The 21,743-nt window shown below is 42.8% G+C and overlaps 1 protein-coding gene across 1 annotated transcript in view; it reads left to right on the top strand.

Annotated features, from left to right (window-relative positions):
- LOC140185836 (protein-glutamine gamma-glutamyltransferase 2-like) overlaps positions 1-17,311 on the top strand; it is a 54,950-nt gene extending 37,639 nt beyond the window's left edge. Inside the window, exons 7-13 of the mRNA XM_072239607.1 lie at positions 1,984-2,119; positions 6,775-6,878; positions 7,658-7,900; positions 9,921-10,193; positions 10,784-10,944; positions 12,688-12,824; positions 15,422-17,311. Coding sequence (XP_072095708.1) covers positions 1,984-2,119; positions 6,775-6,878; positions 7,658-7,900; positions 9,921-10,193; positions 10,784-10,944; positions 12,688-12,824; positions 15,422-15,575 — 1,208 coding nt within the window. The 3' untranslated portion in view covers positions 15,576-17,311. The remainder of the gene's footprint in view (positions 1-1,983; positions 2,120-6,774; positions 6,879-7,657; positions 7,901-9,920; positions 10,194-10,783; positions 10,945-12,687; positions 12,825-15,421) is intronic.
- Positions 17,312-21,743: the final 4,432 nt, after the last annotated feature.

Genomic DNA, 21,743 nt, shown 5'->3' with positions numbered 1-21,743 from the left:
GGATGTTACTGTTTACAAAGGTGACAGGATTTGGCCAAACCTTGCATTTGTGATTAATTCTGGAGAATTAAGCCATAGAACACTGCAGCACAGTGCAGCTCCTTTTGGCACAATGATGTGCTGAACTTTTAACCTACTCTAAGATCAATCTAACATGTGCAGGAATTCTAGTAAACCTTCAAATATCAACACCTGTATGAAAAGCATGTAGCAGCATTGGCACGGCAACATTGCAAATCTGATTCCACATTAGCAACAAAAACAGTGAGGAAGGGTAACCAAAATTAAAAACAATATATAGATGAGAAATTATGGGGGGACGGGGGTTAAGACAAATTTTACTCCTGGTCTCTTCAATTGTTTGTTGACAACTCCCAAACTCAAAGTACAACATCTTTTTATAATCTTAAGATAAAAGACAATGCAGTGGACTTAATAGACTTTCAATAGTTAAAATGGCATTGCTTACTTTAACATATCTAAGTCTGACAATGCTTCCTTTGAATTATATATATATACACACACAGAGGAAGAAACCTCTCAATGTTTAAATTCTTTTGCTGCGACAAAGTCATTCACATGGATTGCCTAAAAGCTTCAGGGGACAGAGATCCCAGACTTAATGATTGTCTGAGTACACAAATATCCCAAATATCAATAGATCAAATCTGCCTGTGGCCTTGTTTAATGCACTAAGTAACAACATCATTCTGATCTGTAAGCTTCCTCGAACTAGGTCACAATCATGCTGAGTAACTGAGCCCATATTGCCTAGTGTGATGCAGGACAATTAACTTTACCCCCTTGTCTGTGTTTGGTTGATATAGATGAAAATGTCTCACCGTCATTTTACTTTATAAACCAGATCTGTTGAGCAGCCAGCCCCTGCTGTGAACCAACAGCTTATGCTCTATAGACAGTGCTATTCGCGTACAAAGCTGTCCTTTTAACTTACAATTGATTACTGCTTGCAATTAACATTAAGAATTGTAGACTGGTTCTCATTCACATTAATATCTGCAATATTCATACAACTCCATAACTCCTGAATCTCTAACATCCTCCATCTGAAGTTTTAAAAAAATGGCACTTTTCTTCTAACGAACGCAGCAGGCCAGGCAGCATCTATTGGAAGAAGTACAGTTGACGTTTCGGGCCGAGACCCTTCGTCAGGACTCACGAAAGGGTCTCGGCCCGAAACGTCGACTGTACCTCTTCTAATAGATGCTGCCTGGCCTGCTGCGTTCACCAGCAACTTTGATGTGTGTTGCTTGAATTTCCAGCATCTACAGAATTCCTCGTGTTTGCATTTTTCTGCTATCCTCCATTATTTCCTGGAGAAATGTATATAATTTTTTTCAGATCTTACAGTAGGGGTAGAACTCGAGGAAAATTAAAGCTCAACATCACTTTTTTTCACTTCCATCTTTCAATATCTCTCAAGCTGACCCATAACTGAAGGAAATCTTGTGAATCGCCAAGCATTTGTGGTTTCTATGGTCTAAGTGAAAGTATGACAATTTTGGTTGCCACGGTAGTGTAGCGATTAGCGCGGCACTACCAGGGCATCAGAGTTTGGGGTTCAATCCCAGTATCTTCTGTAGGGAGTTTGTATATTCTCCCCCTGGAGTGTTTGACTCTTCTCCAGGTGCTCTGGTTTCTTCCCACAGTCCAAGGAGTCCAGTTAGTAGGTTAATTGGTCATTGTCAGTTGTCTCGTGATTAGATTAGTGTTAAATCAGGGGTTGCTGGACCAGAAGGGCCTATTTCATGCTGTATCTCTGAATAAAAAATTGTAAAATGACAGAGCACGAGAAGTGGTTCAGGGATAAAAAACAAAAAGAGAATCATTTTGTGATGTGAAAGTTCCAAAAAGGTGTGCTTTTCTAAATGTACAGCATCATTTTTCCAGCCACTAATGTACAGTATATAGACTCTAAGATAATATGCACAGAACTTTTGCTAACTTGTTGCTCTTATCCAGTTTTAAGATGTTTAGGAATTCCAACACGGCTCATCACGAATTTCAACTCAGCACATGATAAGGAGAAAGATTTAAGAATTGACAACTTCAGTGATATGAGGGGAAGATCTGTGAACCAGACAAGGGATAGCATCTGGTAAGTTTCATCTCTACAGTTACATTAATTAATACATTGGAAAAGAGACGCAACATCTGTAAGGCTGAGATTAACAATTTAACAATATACATCTTCATGATAATGCCAACCACTGTTGTGTTATCCACAAAATTGATGACACGGTTTAAACTGAACCCTGCGACACAGTCATGCATCAGCAGTGTGAACAGCAGCAGGCTGAGCACACAGCACTGGGGTGTGCCAGTGCTCAGCATAATGGGACGAGAGACATTGCTGCCGACCTGGACTGACTGTGGCCTTACTGTTAAGAATGCCAGTATCAATTTGCAGAAGAAGGTGTTGATAATAGAAGCGAGGAGAGTTTTCCCACCAGTTTCTGGGGTATGATGGTGCTGAAGGCCGAACTGAAGTCTATAAACAGCAGCCTGTCATATGAGACCCCACTTTCCAGGTGGGATAGGACAGAGTGGAGGGCAGAGGCTATTGCATCATCAGTGCATCGATTTGAGCAATAAGCAAACTGGAAAGGGTCCAGTGTAGCTGTGAGAAAGGCTTTAATATGCTCCATGACTAGCCGCTCAAAGCATTTCATAACGGTTGATGTTAATGCCACCAGATAATAGTCATTTAGGCAGGTTACTGCCGCCTTCTTTGGCACTGGAATGATGGTTGCCACCTTGAAAACCCAGGGGACAATGGATTGTTCCAGAGAGATGTTGAATATATCTGTCAGCATCTCCATCAACTGGGCTGCGCAGTCTTTCTGAACGCAACCTGGTATAGTATCGGGCCCCGCAGCTTTGTGTGGGTTGACTCTGGCCAGTGTCTTCCATTCCTCAGCCAACACTTTGTTCTGCGCGTCAAACCAGGCATAGAGGACATCCAGCCTCTCAAGGAGTGAAGCATCCTGGTCACTGATGCACAGGGTAGACTTGTAGTCTGTAATCCTCTGAATTCCTTGCCTCCTGTCTCTGGTACCACAGAAGAGGTTGTAAATTCTCTGAGGATGTTCTCATTTCACCTTCTTGATGGAGCGGGAAAGCACAGCTCTTGCTTCCCTGACAGCTGTCGCATGCCCTGATCTAAAGGCCCCATCACAATTCCTCAGTCTGGTACAGACAGACCTCTTCAATAAGCCAGGCCTTCTGATTTGCCCTCACCTGGATGTGTTTTGTGATGATAACATCCTCTGTATACTTCTCTATGTAGCTGGTCACCAATGTCCTCAATGGCTTCCATAGGCAGCAGCCTCCCTGAGCACTCTCCATTTTGTATTATCAAAGTAGGCCAGCAGTGCAGAGATTGCACCCTCAGGCCTGGATTATTATTACTGACATACTGTATGTCATGAAATATGCTGTTTTGTGACTGCAGTACCATGCAGGACATAAAAAATTACTACAAGTTACAATGTAAACAAACAAATAAATAAACAGCGTAAGAAAAAGAATAACAAAGTTCAGTTCATGGGTGCATGGAACATTCAGAAACCTGACGGCTGAGGGGAAGAAGCTGTTCCTAAAATTTTGTGTGGATCTTCAGGCTCCTGTACCTCCTCCCTGCTAGTAGTAATGTGAAAAGTGAGTCCCTGATAGTGAAGGTCGATATGATGAATGCCATCTTCTTGAGGCACGCCGTCTTAAAGATGTCCTTGATGTTGGGGAGGGTTGTGCCCATGATGGAGCTGACTGAGTCTTCAGCTCTCTGGAGCCTGTGCCTTGGAGTCTCCGTACCAGGCAGTGATGCAACTGATCAGAATGTTCTCCACCATGCATCTGTAGAAATCTGTAAGAGTTTTTGTTGACATGCAAATCTCCTCAAACTCCTTAATTCAGTTACTCAGCCAGTCACAACATACGCAGCTGCCCAGCCTAACTGCACTGTCAGATCTCCTAGATCACTTCTTCTCCCAGAATCCAACTCAGGCGCTGATGATGGTGGTTCCAGACCTGTAAGTTCTGGTCACTGACCTCCCCAAACTCTGGGCCCCAGTGCAATTATCCAACAGGCTGTCCATTTGCCCTGTCATCTTGTCCTGCTCCCAGGAATGTCTGCTGCTTCCTCCATCTCGGATAAATTGATCATCAAAAGGCTTGGCTCTGTTGCTGTATGACCAGTTATTCAGCCTCTGGAGATAGTAATGATTTCTAGGCTACGAACCCCTCGAGAGCTTGCCAGGCTTTCAAAAAGAATATTGTTCACATTTTCTCCTGTCTTTTGTTTGCCATTACCAAGGTTTGGGATGACAGAGTATATGCATGAATATCTTTTTGCTCCTAAGGTCAAAACTGTTTGCATTAAGCCTTCATTATTGCCAAAACAAGTGACAGGCGAGATATTACTACAAGTGTCTTGACTTAATATGTATTAAGAATGATGGCACAGCCAAGAATGCTCATCAATGTCTCTGTTTCCTTGGGAAGCTAAACAAATTTGGCATGTCCCCATCAAGCTTCACCCATTTTTATTGATGAATCATGGAAAATATCCTACTACAATGCACCACAGCTTAGTATGGCACCAGGTCTACCTGTGACTGTAAGAAACTGCAGAGAGTTTGGACACAGCTCAGTGCATCTTGCAAACTATCCTCCACTCCATGGACTCTGTCTACACTTCTCTCTGCCTCAGGAAAGCAGGCAGCAGAATCAAAGACTGCATCCACCCCAGACAATCTCCCCTTTTCCAGAGGATAGAAGACACAAAAGCCTGAAAGCATGTACCACTAGGCTCAAGGACAGTTTTTAACCTGTTTTATTACTATTAAATGATTCCCTAGTGCGATAAAATGGATTCTTGACCCCACAATCTACCTCCTTATAATCTTGTACCTTATTGGTTATCTGTACTGTGCTTTCTTTGTAGCTTATACACTTTACTCTGCATTGTTTTTGTTTTATGTCAATGCACTGTGTAATGATCTGAACGGAATGCAAGACAAGCTATTCACTGTAACTTAATACAGGTGACAATAATAATTCAATACTAATCCATACACTGTTCAGACAGACTGTGCTGCCATTTGCTGCATTCACAGGAAGACCAGGGAATCTATTCAGCATTTTGTAGGTGTAATTACAAATGGTACTTATTAAATCGTCCTTTTCTGGAAACAATTATATTGCCGCCTCAGTGGATTCCAGACGTTAGCAACATTATTTCAGTTGGAAAACAATGCAGAAAATGAACCTCAAGATCAAGATTCAAGTTTATTTTTCACATGTGCATCAAGACGTACTGTACAATGAAATGCATCATTTGCGTTAACAACCAGCACAAACGATGGTGTGCTAGGGGCAGCTGCAAGTGTTGCTGCACGTTCTAGCAGTGCTCAGCAAAACAACACAGAACACAGCAAGCAGCAAAATGTCAACAGCAAAGCAAGTCCCATTCCTCCCTGCCACTCCCCCTCATTCACAGTCCTCTAAGACGAGTACACGCTGTCTTCTCTGACTCCAGTCTCCAGCAGATTCAGGCCTGCAGGCACTGGGCCTCAACTCCCAGACTTCGGCCCTCGATCTGTGGTATTGATCCCAGGACATGCTGGTCACCAAACAGTAGACCTTGAACCTACTCACTGGTGATGGGACCCCAAACTCTGGGCTGTCCCTCAGTTAACGATCCAAGTAACTTCCAAGGGTTAGAGCTCCATTTTCCTTTGGCTAAAGGAAGCATTCTGGTTAGAGGGGTATTAATGCCTGGCTATGTAGAGGATTCTCACAACCTGGTTATTCGGTGATGTGGAGACCTGTTATACTGACTATACCAACTGTAGGTGACAGTTCACTTCATTGCACTTAAAGGTTGGTGCAAGGAGGGAAGGAAGAATATCAAGATGGTCCTGCTTTGAGATTCTTGATCTTGGGGTAGTTAGTTTTCTGGGATGAGAGGTGAACAGCCTCATACACTGAACAAACTCCCACCGAGCCAGAGTCTGCATGGGCATTCTTGGTAGATATATCCCAGTCCTTTTATCGGTCAAAGTCCTGCAAATTCTTCATCCACATATATTGTGATCTATAAAGAAACATCCAGCTAAATATTTTATCTGTGATTCAACATGTGAATGGATCACGGAGTTTACCTTTGAAGAATTTGAACCCAAATTCAAGTTATCCTTAGCAAGCTAGCTCAGGTGCAGTTCAACATGGAACACACATAGCAGGTCAGAATCAAGTTGCTGAGAACCTTGTGAGTGAAGGTAATTTAGTGTAGCAATTAGCACATTGCTTTACAATGTCAGTGATTGCCTTTCGAGATTCAATTCCGACTGCTGTGACACAGCACAATACTTGCTGAATTCATCTAATGCAAACAATGCATTTTACTGTACGTTTCGATGTACATATGACAAATAAAAACTATCTTTAATCAGTTCTGGGGAGGTTTCCTTCAGAATTTATATGGATAGATTTTTTTTATGGAGTTTAAAACATATGACCTGTGAAATGAGAGGCTTGGAAGACAGAATGTTTTGGGGGCTCTCCTCAGGGCAGAATAGGAAGAGCAAACTCTTCTTTTAAAATATTAAACCTTTAAATGAATATCATCATATCAATTATCTAGATTTCACAGTTTTACCAGCTGTGAACTTCCACTTTGAGAAGAGAATGTTCTCTTCCTCAGCTGTACAAGCTGTTGTTAACGATAGTTGTTCTCTTGTGACCCTGAAGGAACTTCCATTGTTGGGTGGAGTGCTGGATGAAGCGTCCTGATCTGAAGCCGGGCTATGATGGTTGGCAAGCTTTGGACCCCACTCCACAGGAGAAGAGTGATGGTAATGTGCTGTAAACAGCATGTGTTTTAACAACATTAAGATTCCTTTTTCTGTCAGGTACGGTAGAAATATAATGGGCCAGTGAGTGCGAAAACATCCGTTCTTCTGAAAAAATATTTTTTATGTCCCTTTCAGCGAGTCCAGATTGTTACTTAATGAATCAACAGCTATGAACTAGTAGGGGATTGAATCCACACACCATGGATTGAATTCTGTGTCACCAGATTTATCAAAAATTAACCTTGCTCACCATATGAATTTAAATGTACTAGAAAATTGCTGTGGTGTGCTGACGCAATATGCAATAGAAAACAGCAACGTTCAACAATGAAACAGAATAAAGGAATTATATAAATATTTACAATGTAGCAGCGTGATAAAAAGTGGTTTAAAATGTTCACAATGCAGTACGGTGACTGAGGTAGTTGATAGAGGGGGCACAGAGGGTTAACGAGAATGGTTAATCAGATTAGATGCCGGAGTGGGGAGGCGATGGAAAGAAACTTTTAAGATGCTGTGACGTTTTTGTTTTAATAGTCCTATAACACTGTCTAGTAGGCAGCTTTTGAGAAAAGCAATTTGCAGCGTGGGTAATATCCAGAGTGAAGTTTACTGCCTGCTTTTTTTGTCCTGAACACGTACAAGTCCTGCAGTGATGGTATCCATGCTTAAATAAAGAAGTCCAACATGTAAACAGTATTGTAGGTGCATGAACTAGGCACATTGTTCAGTTGGTGAACTGTCATCAATGAAGTGACATTAAGCTTTGTTCTCCTCAGGGGTGTACTGCTGTGGTCCTTCCTCGCTCAAAGCTATTAAAAATGGAGACGTTGATCTGAACTTTGATACTCCATTTGTCTTTGCTGAAGTCAATGCAGACTCCGTGTCATGGCTGGTCTATGACGACGGCACAAGGAAACAGATTAACGTTGACAGTCATCTGGTTGGTCAGTATATCAGCACAAAGGCAGTAGGAAGTGATGAGCGTGAAGATGTTACGCACAATTACAAGTATCCAGAAGGTAAGCAGTGAAAGTATTGATATTATTTTATTTTTTTTTTAGAGATACAGTATTGTAACAGGCCCATCTGGAGCAATGAGCCCACAGGTCCAATTACAGCATGGGAACAATTATCCTACTAACCTGTATACCTTTGAAAGTGAGATGAAACTGGAGCATTCAGAGGAAACCCCAAGCGGTCTCCCAATCTACAGTAGGTCTTACCCATATACAGGGAGCCGCAGCGGGAGCACCAAATGCAATAATTGATCCCCTACAGACTCACAGATGAAGTGTCACCTCACCTGCAAGGACTGTTTAGGGCCCTGAGTGGTAGTGAGGGAGGAGGTGTAGCACTTGTTCCGCTTACCAGGAGGGAGATCAGTGGGGAGGGACGAATGATCAGGGGAGTTGCGAGGGAGTAATTAATCCCTGCAGATTGGATTTGGAGACCACTTCGCCGAGCACCGACTCTTGGTGTGCCGGAAGAAGTGGAGTTTCCCAGTGACCACCCATTTTAATTCCACTTTCCATTCCCATTCCTATATGGCCTCCTCTACTGTCACGATGAAGCCACACTCAGGTTGGAGGAACAACACCTTATATTCTGTCTGGATAGTCTCCAACCTGATGGCATGAACATTGAGTTCTTAAACTTCTGGCAATGCCTCCCACCCCTTCACCGTTCTCCATCCCCTTTTCCCTCTCTCACCTTATCTCCTTGCTGCCCATCGCTTCCCTCTGGTGCTTCTCCCCTCTTTTCTTTCTTCCATGGCCTTCTGTCCTCTCCTATTAGATTCCCCTACTCCAGCCCTGCATCTCTTCCACCAGTCAACTTCCCAGTTATTTGCTTTAATCCTCCCCCTCCCAGTTGTTTCACATATCACCTTGTGTCTCCCCCTCCCCTTCCCCCACCTTTTAAATCTGCTCTTCGTTTTTTTTCTCCAGTCCTACTGAAGGGTCTCAGCCTGAAAGGTTGACTGAACTCTTTTCCATCGATGCTGTCTGGCCTGCTGAGTTCCTCCAGCATTTTGAGTGTGTGCTAGAAAATCTCTCAGACTGTTCTGTCTGAGAAGAGTTCCCTCCGTTTACGTACTTCAATGATTGAGCAAAAAGCTGTTTTTTGGTTATTCAATCAATTTCCTTGTAACTTTGCTTCTATCTACTTTTTCCATAGATGCTGCCTGGTCTGCTGAGTTCCTCCAGCATTTTGTGTGTGTTGTTCAGTGTTAATGAGAATAGTTTTACAATATTTCATGAACTATACTGTAATGGTTTTCAGAGACACAATTGACTTAATTAACGGAGAGTTTTGCAAGCCTCCCTTTGTACCCCAGCACAATATGCTCCAAGGCAGCCAACAACAAGTAGCAATTGCTTCCACTTCCATGCTCAACCCTCCGGTCAAACTATTGGTTCTGATGTTTCCTGCTTCTCCTTATTCACTTCTACAACTCCCATCGTTTGGCACCTTCATCTCAATCACGCTTCAATAATGCCGTTCCTTCTGCAGCACTGTATCCTTTCAGCTGCTCCCCAACGATCCCCACACCCAGTGCTGGGGTTAAAACAGGCTGATCCCAATGGACTGATTAACATTTGTTCTCCTGCAAGCAGTCAGCCCTTCTCCCTACTCAACAGTACGGTTAACCATTCTCCTCAACCTATTCCTCTATACCATATGCACAAATGCACACAACACCCCTTGCTCACGGTCACAGTGAAGCCACTTATTCTCCTAACTACTGATTGCTTAAACCGACCAACCAACACACAAACATACACACACACACACACACACACACACACACGCACACACACACACACACACACACACACACATGCACACACTCACTCACTCACTCACAGGATTTTTAAAAATTTTGGTGGGAGGAAAGAGTGAAAAAATATTTTTTTTATCTCATTCTCCATTAGCTTGCCACTGGTTATGTTCATAATGGGAAGGTCTACACAGAAACGGAAGTAAAAGTACATACTTAACTGTTCTAATAAATTCAACAATTGTTCAATTTTAAAAAAGGTTCTGATGAAGAAAGGCGTATTTACAGCAAAGCAAACAAGTTGGCCAACATGCCCACTGAGTTGAATAAACCATTCACTATAAAACTGAATGCCAAGAGGTCCTGTATGAATGGGAGTGATTTTGAAGCCTCTGCGGTTGTCACGAATTCATCCTCAGTGAAAAAGAACTGCAAGCTCTTGCTCTGTGCCCAGAACATCATGTACAATGGGAAACCGTATGGAGAATGTGGTTGGAAGGATCTGGAGAACTTCACAACTGAACCTCAAGAAGGTAATTCTGTGATTGTGGAGATGGCTCAAATGCAAGTTGGTGTGAAGATAATCAAGAAAGGGGCCAGGAAATAAAACAACTTTTACCTTCACAATTGACTTTTGGTTTCTACAATGCAATAAAAGAATCATTAATGCACAAAAAAAAACAACAGAAACAAAGCAGATAAATGCATAATGAGCACTTACAGATAGCTACAGAACTGACTGAATAGCTGCCTGCTCAGGTATAGCTTAGACCTGGAGGCTCCAGTGAAAGTAGAGGAATGGGGTAGGTTTTCATCTGTGGGGGCATTCACTTAATACACGCTCAGAGGCCACTTTATTATGCATGTCCTGTACCTTAAAAAGTAACCACTGAGTTTTCTCATGGTCTTCTGCTGCTGTAGCCTACCCACTTCAAGGTTCAATGTGTTGTGTGTTTAGAGATGTTCTTCTGCACACCACTGTTCAACACCACGAGTGCCAGAGCAATACATATATCCCTGTAATACTACAGAACAGAAAACCAAAGAGAAGAAGCAAGAAAATCAAGAATAACCCACTGTAAAAATATTTAAAGTTTTACCAAACTTTGCTTTCTTCCTTCAGCAAAGACTGAGACCTTTCATGTGCGTTACGCAGACTACAGCAAGTTCCTAGTAGACTACAACCAGATATTGGTCACAGCCCTTGTGATTGAGTATGACACTAACGATGTACAGGTTGCCAAAAAAGTGATCACAATACAGAATCCAGAACTGCAAATTAAGGTAAGGATTGCCAGGAAATCTGGTAGGAATTTGCGTTTCATTGTAATATTTTTCATGCATCAGATACCGTATATTTGAACTGTGGACACAGATCAGCACATTGGGGATACCAGCCTCTCCTCCACTGACTGTCTACATTTCCTGCTGCCTCAGTAAAGCAGCCAGCATAATCAAAGACCCCACTCACCCCAGACATTCTCACTCCTCCTCTCTCTCATTGGACAGAAGTACGTACCACCAAGCTCAAGCACGTCTTCTATCCCCCTGTTATAAGACTAATGAATGGTTCCCTAATTTGATACAATGGATTCTTGACGTCACATTCTATTTTGTTATGATCTTGCACCTGAGCATCTGGCTGCACTGCACTTCCCTGTAGCTGTTACACATTATTCTGCACTCTGTTAATTGACCTTATACTTTCTCAATGCACTGTGTAATGATCTGATCTTTATGAACAGTATGCAGACAGGCTTTTCACTTTATCTTGGTACATGTGACAATACAAAACCAATTCTAAAAACACTGTGGTCATAGTCCTGTGAAACCTTGCTTCTCCCCATGTAGCCTCAGTTTTAGGAGTAGTTTCTTCCCCTCCACCATCATATTTCTGAATGGACAATCAATCCCCGAACAGTACGTTACTATGTATCTCTCACATTATTTTTTAGTTGATTTTGTGACTCTCAGTAATTTTTATGTTTTGTACTGCACTGCTGCTGCAAAAGAACAAATTTCATGGCATTCACCAGTGATTCTGAACAGAAACTGGCTTGCCAAACCTTGGACAGGACACTGATAGCACAGGGGCCTATTCTGGATTCTTTCTTACTAATAGGAGCCATTGTTTACTCTGCCAATTATGGTCAAACACACCAAATATGACTGGATGGCGCAGTGCTGGTAGAGCCTGCCACCTCACAGTTGCGCAGAGCAAGCTTCAATCCTAACTGTGAGTGTGGTGTTTGCATGGTCTCCCTGTCGGTGTGTATGTTTCCCACAGCAACCAACCCCCCCCCCCCAATGCTCCAGTTTCCTCTCCCACTGTAGCAACCTCCTTCAAAACTCTTGAAAACATTTTCGTCTGATGTTTTGGGATGTACGTTATTGGGTTCTTTGGACTTATTAATTTCCAAGCCCACCAGCTCCCCGGTAATATTTTTTGACCAATGCTTAGCCCTTTACTCTTTCAGTGCTACCATTTGTGTTCCTGGAGATATTGAGTCCATTCTACAGGCCAGGAATATCTTTACCATCACATTACTGTTTCCACAGCAACACACCAAACTCTGGAAGAGCTCAGAAGGTCAGGCAGCATCTATGGAAATCAGTAAACAATTGACATTTCATGCTGAGACCCTTCATCAGGGCTTTTTCCACACGTTCTACCTTCCCTTTCCTCTGTTGCCTCTAACATTGCTCCAATTGCTTTTTGTCACTCCCAGCCTTTTGTTCCTCCAGCATCCCATCAGTGGTCTGAATCCCAGATGCAAATATTTTTTCATCAAATACAACTGATATAGCACAGTTTAAGATAATTATTCCATGTGGAAGAATCTAAGGCCACAGCAGATAAAATTTGAAAACCTGATGTGCATTAAGCCCATATTTTGCTCCTGAAAATCAAAACAAAATATTTTGTTGATTTCAGTACTTTATAATAGTTCAATTTAAATCAATTATTTAACATCTTGCACAGAACAAAATGTACCCTTTGTTACTTGAACATGTTTATTCTTTCAGATCATCGGAGAGCCAGTGCAGTACCAAGAATGGGAGGCAGAAATTTCCTTGACCAACCCGCTGCCAGAGAATCTGTATGATGGTATCTTCCTGGTAGAGGGAGCAGGCCTCACCGAGGAGCAGAGAATTCCGTGCCCGTAAGTAGAAAATATGGCAGAGGGGGTTTGTGTAAGGTGCTGTTTTGGCTCAGGCTGAAGCTTCCTTGCCCATAATCAATGCTCAGCTACAGTCCTCAAGCAATGTTAGAATTACACTCATTGGCCACTGTAATAGCTATCTTGTGTACCTACTGTTGTAACACATGGTTATTTGAGTTACTGTCACTTTCTTGTCAGCTGGAAGCAGTCTGGCTGATCTCCTCTGATCTCTCATATTAACAAGATCCACAGAACTGTCGTTCACCAGATTTTTTTTTCTTTCTCGCACCATTCTCAATAAACTCTACATTGTGCATGAAAATCCCAGGAGATCAGCAGTTTCTGAAATACTCAAACCACCCCGTCTGGCAGCAACAATCATTCCATGGTCAAAGTCACTGAGACCACATTTCATCGCCATTCTAATGTTTGGTCTGAACAACAACTGAACCTCTTGCCAATATCTGCATGTTGATATACATTGAGTTGCTGCCACATGATTGGCTGATTAGACATTTGCATTAACGAGCAGGAATAGAGGTGCTTCTAATAAAGTGGCCACTGAGGGTATGATCTTTGCTTTGAAAGTGTAAACTCAAAGCCCAGCTAATTCCCTGAGCTTGGCTGGTGGTGGTTTTTAATGATGGACGCCACCTTCCTGAGGCATTGTCTCTTGTAGATGTCCTCGATGGTGGAGAGAGCTGTACCCGTGATGAGTCCCACTACTCTCTGTAAGTCCTTGTGTTGGAGTGAGGCAAACAGCCAGAAAGCTTTCCCCTGTACATTTGTAGAGCTTTGTCAGACTCTTTGATGACATGATGAATCTGCTTAAATTACCAGCAGGCGGCCTTCATGGCTGCATCATCGTGCAGGGCCCAGGACAGGCCCTTCAAGACGTTAGCGCTCAGGAAGTTGAGACTGCTCACCTTTTCCACTGTTGACTCCTCGATAAGGAATTGTGTGTGTTCACTTGACTTCCACTTCCTAACATCTCTCCAAATTCTGGCTGAGGTCCATCCCCCAAGCACCTCATTAAAATAGATCAGCCTAGAAATACATTAACTGTGCATTGTTTTAATAACCCCAACGCACTGTACTATGCCTCTGAAATTCAATCTACTGTCTTAGGTGGAACTGAACTTTTGCGTCAAGTTATGGCCAGTACTATATAGCAAGTTTACTTTTAATGATCAGCAATAATCCAATTGCCTTTTCCTTGCATAAACATCTCAACCTCTCTATCTCCTCTAAAACATCTTTAAGACCTTTCCTTTTGGCTGACTCTGTCGATTACTCAAATGCTAGGCATGTTAGATATGCTGTATATACAGAGGCATGATGGAATATTGAAGCAGGCTTGATGGGTCAAATTGCCTAATCTTGCTTCCATGTTTTATGTTCTTATGGTCTTATAAGTCCATAAGACAGAGGAGCAGAATTCGGTCTTTTGGCCCATCGAGTCTGCTCCGCCATTCAATCATGGCTGATCCCATTTTTTCTCCTCCTCAACCCCATTCCCATTTCTGGCCTTCTCCCCGTAACCTTTGATGCCATATCCAATCAAGAACCCATCAATCTCTGCCTTAGATACACCCAATGACCTGGCCTCCACAGATTCCTGTGGTAATAAATTCCACAAATTCACCACCCTCTGGCTAAAGAAATTTCTCCACATCTCTGTTTTGAATGGTTGCCCCTCTATCCTGAGGCTATGCCTTTTTGTCCTAGACTCTTCTCCCACCATGGGAGACATCCTTTTCACATCTACTCTGTCTAGTCCTTTCAACATTTGAAAGGTTTCAATGAGATCCTCCCTAATCCTTCTAAATTCCAGTGAGTACAGACCCAGAGTCATCAAACGTTCCTTGTATGATAACCATTTCATTCTTGAAATCATCCTTGTGAACCTTCTCTGGACCCCTTCCAATGCCAACGCATCTCTTCTAAGATGAGGAGCCGAAAACTGTACACAATACTCAAGGTGAGGCCTCACCAGTGCCATAAAACCTCAATATCACATCCCTGCTCTAGCATTCCAGACCTCTTGAAATAAACGCTAACATGGCATTTGCCTTCCTCACCTCTGACTCAACCTGCAAGTTAACCTTTAGGGTGTTCTGCACAAGGACTCCCAAGTTCTTTGCATCTCAGATTTTTGGATTTTCTCCCCATTTAGAAAATAGTCCGCACATTTATTTCTACTACCAAAGTGCATGACCATGCATTTTCCAACACTGTATTTCTTTTGCCACTTTCTTGCCCATTCTCCTAATCTGTCTAAATCTGTACTGGAGACTTTTCAACCCAGTATCATTTCAAACATAAATGCAGTATAGACAAGGTCTATTAAGTATTCATAATTTAACATTCAAAATCAATTCTCCTGAGAAAGTAGTTAGAGAATTAAGTATGAATACTTACTGGGCGTTTCAGCCTTGTGTGGCTGTGAAACTTGTGACATATTATGTAGAGCACAAAATGTGATTGGATGGTTGACATTATTTTGCCGGATGTGAACCAGAATTTTAAAAAAAACAGACTCGTTCACGGTGTCTAATGAACAAAAAGCACTGACCGTTCTCTCTGTTTTGTTTCAGGGTTCAGTTCATTAAGCCACACCAGGAGGTGAAGATAAGGGCTAAATTTTTCCCTCACAGATCAGGCCCGCGGAAAATACTTGCGCATTTCTACTGTGACAGGCTGAATAACGTAAAGGGGGTGAAAAACGTCATCGTTATACCCTATAAATAAGCCTGGCACTCAGAATGAAAGGAGTGATGCGTCTGACACTGTGCCTTTAAAAATAAGCAGAGGTGTTGTCTCCTTAAAAAAATACTGCAATAAAGAATGATCTTTGAATGATAAAGTGAACCACTGCTGTGCAGTCTTGTTCCAGCTTTCTTCTCATTCGAAGAAGGAACAAGACTTGATGCTTTTAGTGTAGTGATTTGTGGGGTGATGGGGTGTGGCGAAGGAAGAAAACCCAATAAAACTTCAGAACGCCTGTTAGGTGATTTTTCTCCCGTGCTCTCCCTTCTGATCGGCTGCGACGTCCTGTCAGATAGAAGACCTGCAACACAAGGTCCCCCAAGAAAAGGCAAAAGCTTGTTGGGAAGTGAGAGAGACTGCAGCGAGGGCAGGGTGAGCTGTGGTCAAGTAGTACAGTGGAGAAATCCACGGATTGGGGCCGGATCGGACATTGTATTTCCATCATTTTATTTGGGATTCCCAGTATCTGCAGTTGTTTCATTTTATGGTCAGGAGAGTTTTCTAGAATGTACACCGAGAGCTGCTGTAACATAAGAATTATGCAGAGCACTTCAACCTTCTTGTTCATATGGCGTTTCCATCTTCCCCATTAATCATGTCCACATAATCTTCTGTTCTTTGCTTATCTCTGCTTTGGTGCCTTTAAACAAAGCCGAAATATATTGTGAGCTGTTTACCTTTATCTCAGGAAGGATGAATATGGTCAGGGAATGGGAATGGGGGTTTAGTTCTTTTGATGGTGTCTGGAATGCGTTGCCGCTCACCCTGAGCCACAAGCTGAGCTTGATTGCAGCCCAATAATATTCCCCTGCCTTCTAACCAAAGACGTCAAACCTGTGGTCTCTGTATCTTTGTCCTGTGTTTCCTCCTTTGTATTCCATTTAACACATAACTCATCGAGAGGATGGAGTCCCAGATTTCATTAGCTACCACTGCCCTGTGTTTATGGACCTTTTTGCACATGAGGCAACAGTTACTGATCAACATCTCTGCAACTGCATTATAGATCATTTAAAATGTTAGAACAATCAAAGACTGGGTCAAGGCAATTCATAGCACTAATACCAATTTAGGAACGTTAACACTGAACCAATTGTTCAGAATTAAATCAGTAGCAATCATCTTACTTTAGCAGAGTAGACTCAATGAGCCGAATGGCCTAATTTTGCTCCCATGTCTTATGGAATTTTATTCCAGGTCTAACCCATTGACCTGAGCATATAGTGAAATTTAGCACATTAGCGCAATTCAGCACATTAGCGCAATGCGAAAAGCTGGGGCACTATTTGGAAATGCTGTCATTAAACCTTGGTCATTTCTTACGTTACTGTTTGTGTAACAGTAGTGTGTCCAAAGAATGCTGTGGTTCTTTACATTATATCAGTCACCGTTCATTGGGTTCATATTTTTGGGCTGTGAAGTGTGTTAGAGTGTCCTGAGTTTGTAGAAGTTGAGGTGTAAGGACAAATCCCTTCTTTCAATCAGTTTCAGAAACTGCCCTATGTTCACCTTTGGAATGTTAATTAAGGATGAGAATTATGTTTCTATATGTTTTATTGGGAATAGCAATTTCTATATCTGATGTAAATCTAAGTTTTAACTTGGCAAAGTCTTTGTAAGCCATTCTGTTTATTGGATGTTTTTCTGTCTTCTTCATCATAAACATTTTGTAAAACATCATAATGGAGTTTTGCTAATTTTGCAATCAATAAAGTCTCTTACAAAGAGTACAGAGGAGTATTATGTTTTTTTTTACTGCACTGTTGTAAGGTTTCCAGTTTTAAGCTGATCTTTCTTCAATTTGGGATATTTGGCTGCTATCTTCAGGTTTATCTGTCATCCGGAGGGAACGGTGAACTCTGCCTTCAACTGCTGGCCAACAACTTGGTGGCAGAAGATTAAGAATGTTGAATCAGAATCAGAATGAGGTTTATTATCCCTGACATATGACGTGAAATTTGTTGTTTTGCAGCAGCAGTATACTATAGATATTAATAAGAAAGATAAATGTAAAATTAAATAAATAATGTAAAAAATGCCTTCATTCTCCTGCATCTCCTCTTTGATAGCAGTAATCCGAGAAGGGCATGTCCTAGCTGGTAGGAGGTCCTTAATAATATATTCTGCCTTTCTGAGGTATTGCCTTTTGAAAATGTCACCAGTGCTAGGGGCATGACTGTGCAAGCGTGTGGACGTCAGCCAGTTAGAACAGCAAGAAGAGTTTAAAAGGAGACACCTTATAGAATGAGCGTCTGAGGGGCAGGCAATGGAGTAGAGGGAGACAGAGTAGGAAGGCTTTGGCTCAACGGGGCTTCAGCGATAACAGGTCGAGGCCAGGTAGGTTAACTGTGTAGAATACAGACAGGAAGTATGTGTGTGAGGCCGGTGTTCTGTGCTCAGTGTCAGTTGTGGGAAGTCCTGGTGACTCCCAGCCTCCCGGACGGCCACATCTGCGCCTGGTGCATTGAGCTGCACCTCCTTTGGGACCGCGTTAGGGAACTGGAGATGCAGCTCGATGACCTTGGTCTGGTCAGGGAGAGTGAGGGGGTCACAGAGAGGAGCTATAGGTAGGTAGTCACACTGGGGCCTTGGGAGACAGATAAGTGGGTAACAGTCAGGAGAGGGAAGTGCAAGAGTCAGATGTTAGAGAGTAGTTCTGTGGCTGTCCCCCTTAACAATAAGTACTCCTGCTTGAGTACTGTTGGGGGGAACGACCTACCTAGGGGAAGCAACCATGGCTGCGTCTCTGGCAAATCTGGCCCTGTGGATCAAAAGAGTAGGGAAAGGAAGAGAATGGCAGTAGTGATAGGGGACTCTATAGTTAGGGGGTCAGGCAGGTGATTCTGTGGACACAGGAAACAAACGTGGATGGTAGTTTGCCTCCCAGGTGCCAGGGTCCGAGTTGTTTCTGATCGAGTCCATGATATCCTGAAGTGGGAAGGAGAACAGCCAGAAGTCGTGGTACATATTGGCACCAATGACATAGGGAGGAAAAGGGAGGAATTCCTGAAAACAGACTACAGGGAGTTAGGAAGGAAATTGAGAAGCAGGACTTCAAAGGTAGTAATCTCGGGATTGCTGCCTATGCCACATGACAGTGAGTATAGGAATAGAGTGAGGTGGAGGATAAACGCGTGGCTGAGGGATTGGAGCAGGGGGCAGGGATTCAGATTTCTGGATCATTGGGACCTCTTTTGGAGCAGGTGTGACCTGTACAAAAAGGATGGGGTGCACTTGAATCCCAGAGGGACTAATATCCTGGTGGGGATGTTTAAACTAGAATTGCTGGGGGGCGGGGGGAGTGGGAACCGAACTGAAGAGATGGAGGAGGAGGCGATTGGCTCACAAATAGAGAAAGCTTGGAGACAGTGCGAGAGGGAGGATAGTCAGGTGATAGAGAAGGGATGCACTCAAACAGATGGTTTGAGATGTGTCTATTTTAATGCAAGGAGTATTATGAACAAAGTGGATGAGCTTAGAGCTTGGATCAGGTACTTGGGGCTATGATGTTGTGGACATTAGAGAGACTTGGATGGCTCAGGGGCAGGGATGGTTACTTTGAGTGCCAGGCTTTAGATGTTTCAGAAAGGACATGGAGGGAGGTGAAAGAGGTTGGGGCATGGCACTGCTGATCAGAGATAGTGTCACGGCTGCAGAAAAGGAGGAAGACATGGAAGGATTGTCTACTGAGTCTTTATGGGTGGAAGTTAGAAACAGGAAGGGGTCAATAACTCTACTGGGTGTTTTTATAGATCACCCATTAGTAACAAGGACATCAAGGAGCAGTTAAGGAGACAGATTCTGCAAAGGTGCAATAATAACAGGGTTGTTGTGGTTCGAGATTTTAATTTCCCAAATATTGATTGGCATGTCCCTAGAGTGAGGGGTTTAGTTGGGGTGGAGTTTGTTAGGTGTGTTCAGGAAAGTTTCTTGACACAGTATGTAGGTAAGCCTACAAGAGGAAAGGCTGTACTTGATCTGGTATTGGGAAATGAACCTGATCAGGTGTCATATCTCTCAGTGGGAGAACATTTTGGAGATAGCAATCACAATTCTAACTCCTTTACCATAGCATTGGAGAGGGATAAAACAGATAGGTTAGGAAAGCATTTAATTGGAGTAAGGGGAAATATGAGGCTATCAGACAGGAACTTGGAACAATAAATTGAAAACAGATGTTCTCAGGGAAACATACAGAAGAAATGTGGCAAACATTCAGGGGATACTTGTGTGGAGTTCTGCACTGGTAAGTTCCAATGAGACAGGGAAAGGATGGTAAGGTACAGGAACCGTGGTGTACAAAGGCTGTTGTAAATCTAGTCAAGAACAAAAGAAGAGCTTACAAAAGGTTCAAAAACTAGGTAATGATAGAGATCTAGAAGATTATAAAGCTAGCAGGAAGGAGATTAAGAATGAAATTAGGAGAGCCAGAAGGGGCCAAGGGAAGGCTTTGGCAGACAGGATTAAGGAAAATCCCAAGGCATTCTACAAGTATGTGAAGAGCAAGAGGATAAAATATGAGAGAATAGGATCAATAAATTGTGACAGTGTAAAAGTGTGTATGGAACCAGATGAGATAGCAGAGATATTTAATGAATACTTTGCTTCAGTATTCACTACAGAAAAGGATCTTAGCGATTGTAGGGATGACTTACAGTGGACTGAAATGCTTGAGCATGTAGATATTAAGAAAGAGAATGTGCTGGAGCTTTTGGAAAGTACCAAGTTGGATAAGTCACAGGGACCGGACAAGAAGTACCCCAGGCTATTGTGGGAGGTGAGGGAGGAGATTGCTAAGCCTCTGTCGATGATCTTTGCATCATCAATGGGGATGGGAGAGGTTCCAGAGGATTGGAGGATTTCAGTTGTTGTTCCCTTATTCAAGAAACGGAGTAGAGATAGCCCAGGAAATTATAGACCAGTGAGTCTTACTTCAGTGGTTGGTAATTTGATGGAGAAGATCCTGAGAGGCAGGATATATGAACATTTGGAGAGGCATAATATGATTAGGAATAGCCAGCAAGGCTTTGTGAAAGGCAGGTTGTGCCTTACGAGCCTGATTGAATTTTTTGAGGATGTGACTAAACACATTGATGAAGGTAGAGCAGTAGATGTAGTGTATATGGATTTCAGCAAGGCATTTGATAAGGTACCCTATGCAAGGCTTATTGAGAAAGTAAGGAGGCATGAGTTCCAAGGGGACATTGCTTTGTGGATCCAGAACTGGCTTGCCCACAGAAGGCAAAGAGTAGTTTTAGAACATAGAATAGTATAGCATGGTACAGGCCTTTGGCCTACAATGTTGTGCCGACCCTCAAACCCTGCCTCCCAAATAAGTCCCCAGCTGAAATTCCTCAATATACCTGTCCAGTAGTCTCTTAAACTTCACTAGTGTATCTGCCTCCACCACTGACTCAGGCAGTGCATTCCACGCACCAACCACTCTCTGAGTAAAAACCTTCCTCTAATATCCCCCTTGAATTTCCCACCCCTTACCTTAAAGCCATGTCCACTTGTATTGAGCAGTGGTGCCCTGGGGAAGAGGCACTGGCTATCCACTCTATCTATTTCTCTTATTATCTTGTACACCTCTATCATGGCTCCCCTCACCCTCCTTGTCTCCAAAGAGTAAAGCCCTAGCTCCCTTAATCTCTGATCATAATGCATACTCTCTAAACCAGGCAGCACCCTGGTAAATCTCCTCTGCACCCTTTCCAATGCTTCCACATCCTTCCTATAGTGAAGTGACCAGAACTGGACACAATACTCCAAGTGTGGCCTAACCAGAGTTTTATAGGGCTGCATCATTACATCACGACTCTTAAACTCTATCCCTCGACTTATGAAAGCTAACTCTCCATAAGCTTTCTTAACTACCCTATCCATCTGTGAGGCAACTTTCAGGGATCTGTGGACATGTACCCCCAGATCCCTCTGCTCCTGCACACTACCAAGTATCCTGCCATTTACTTTGTACTCTGCCTTGGAGTTTGTCCTTCCAAAGTGTACCACCTCACACTTCTCCAGGTTGAACTCTATCTGCCACTTCTCAGCCCACTTCTGCATCCTATCAATGTCTCTCTGCAATCTTTGACAATCTTCTACACTATTTGCAACACCACCAACCTATGTGTAATCTGCAAACTTGCC

This window comes from Mobula birostris, chromosome 2, assembly GCF_030028105.1.
Source record: "Mobula birostris isolate sMobBir1 chromosome 2, sMobBir1.hap1, whole genome shotgun sequence".
Taxonomy (NCBI): Eukaryota; Metazoa; Chordata; class Chondrichthyes; order Myliobatiformes; family Myliobatidae; genus Mobula; species Mobula birostris.
This window is presented reverse-complemented; position numbering and strand designations above follow the sequence as displayed.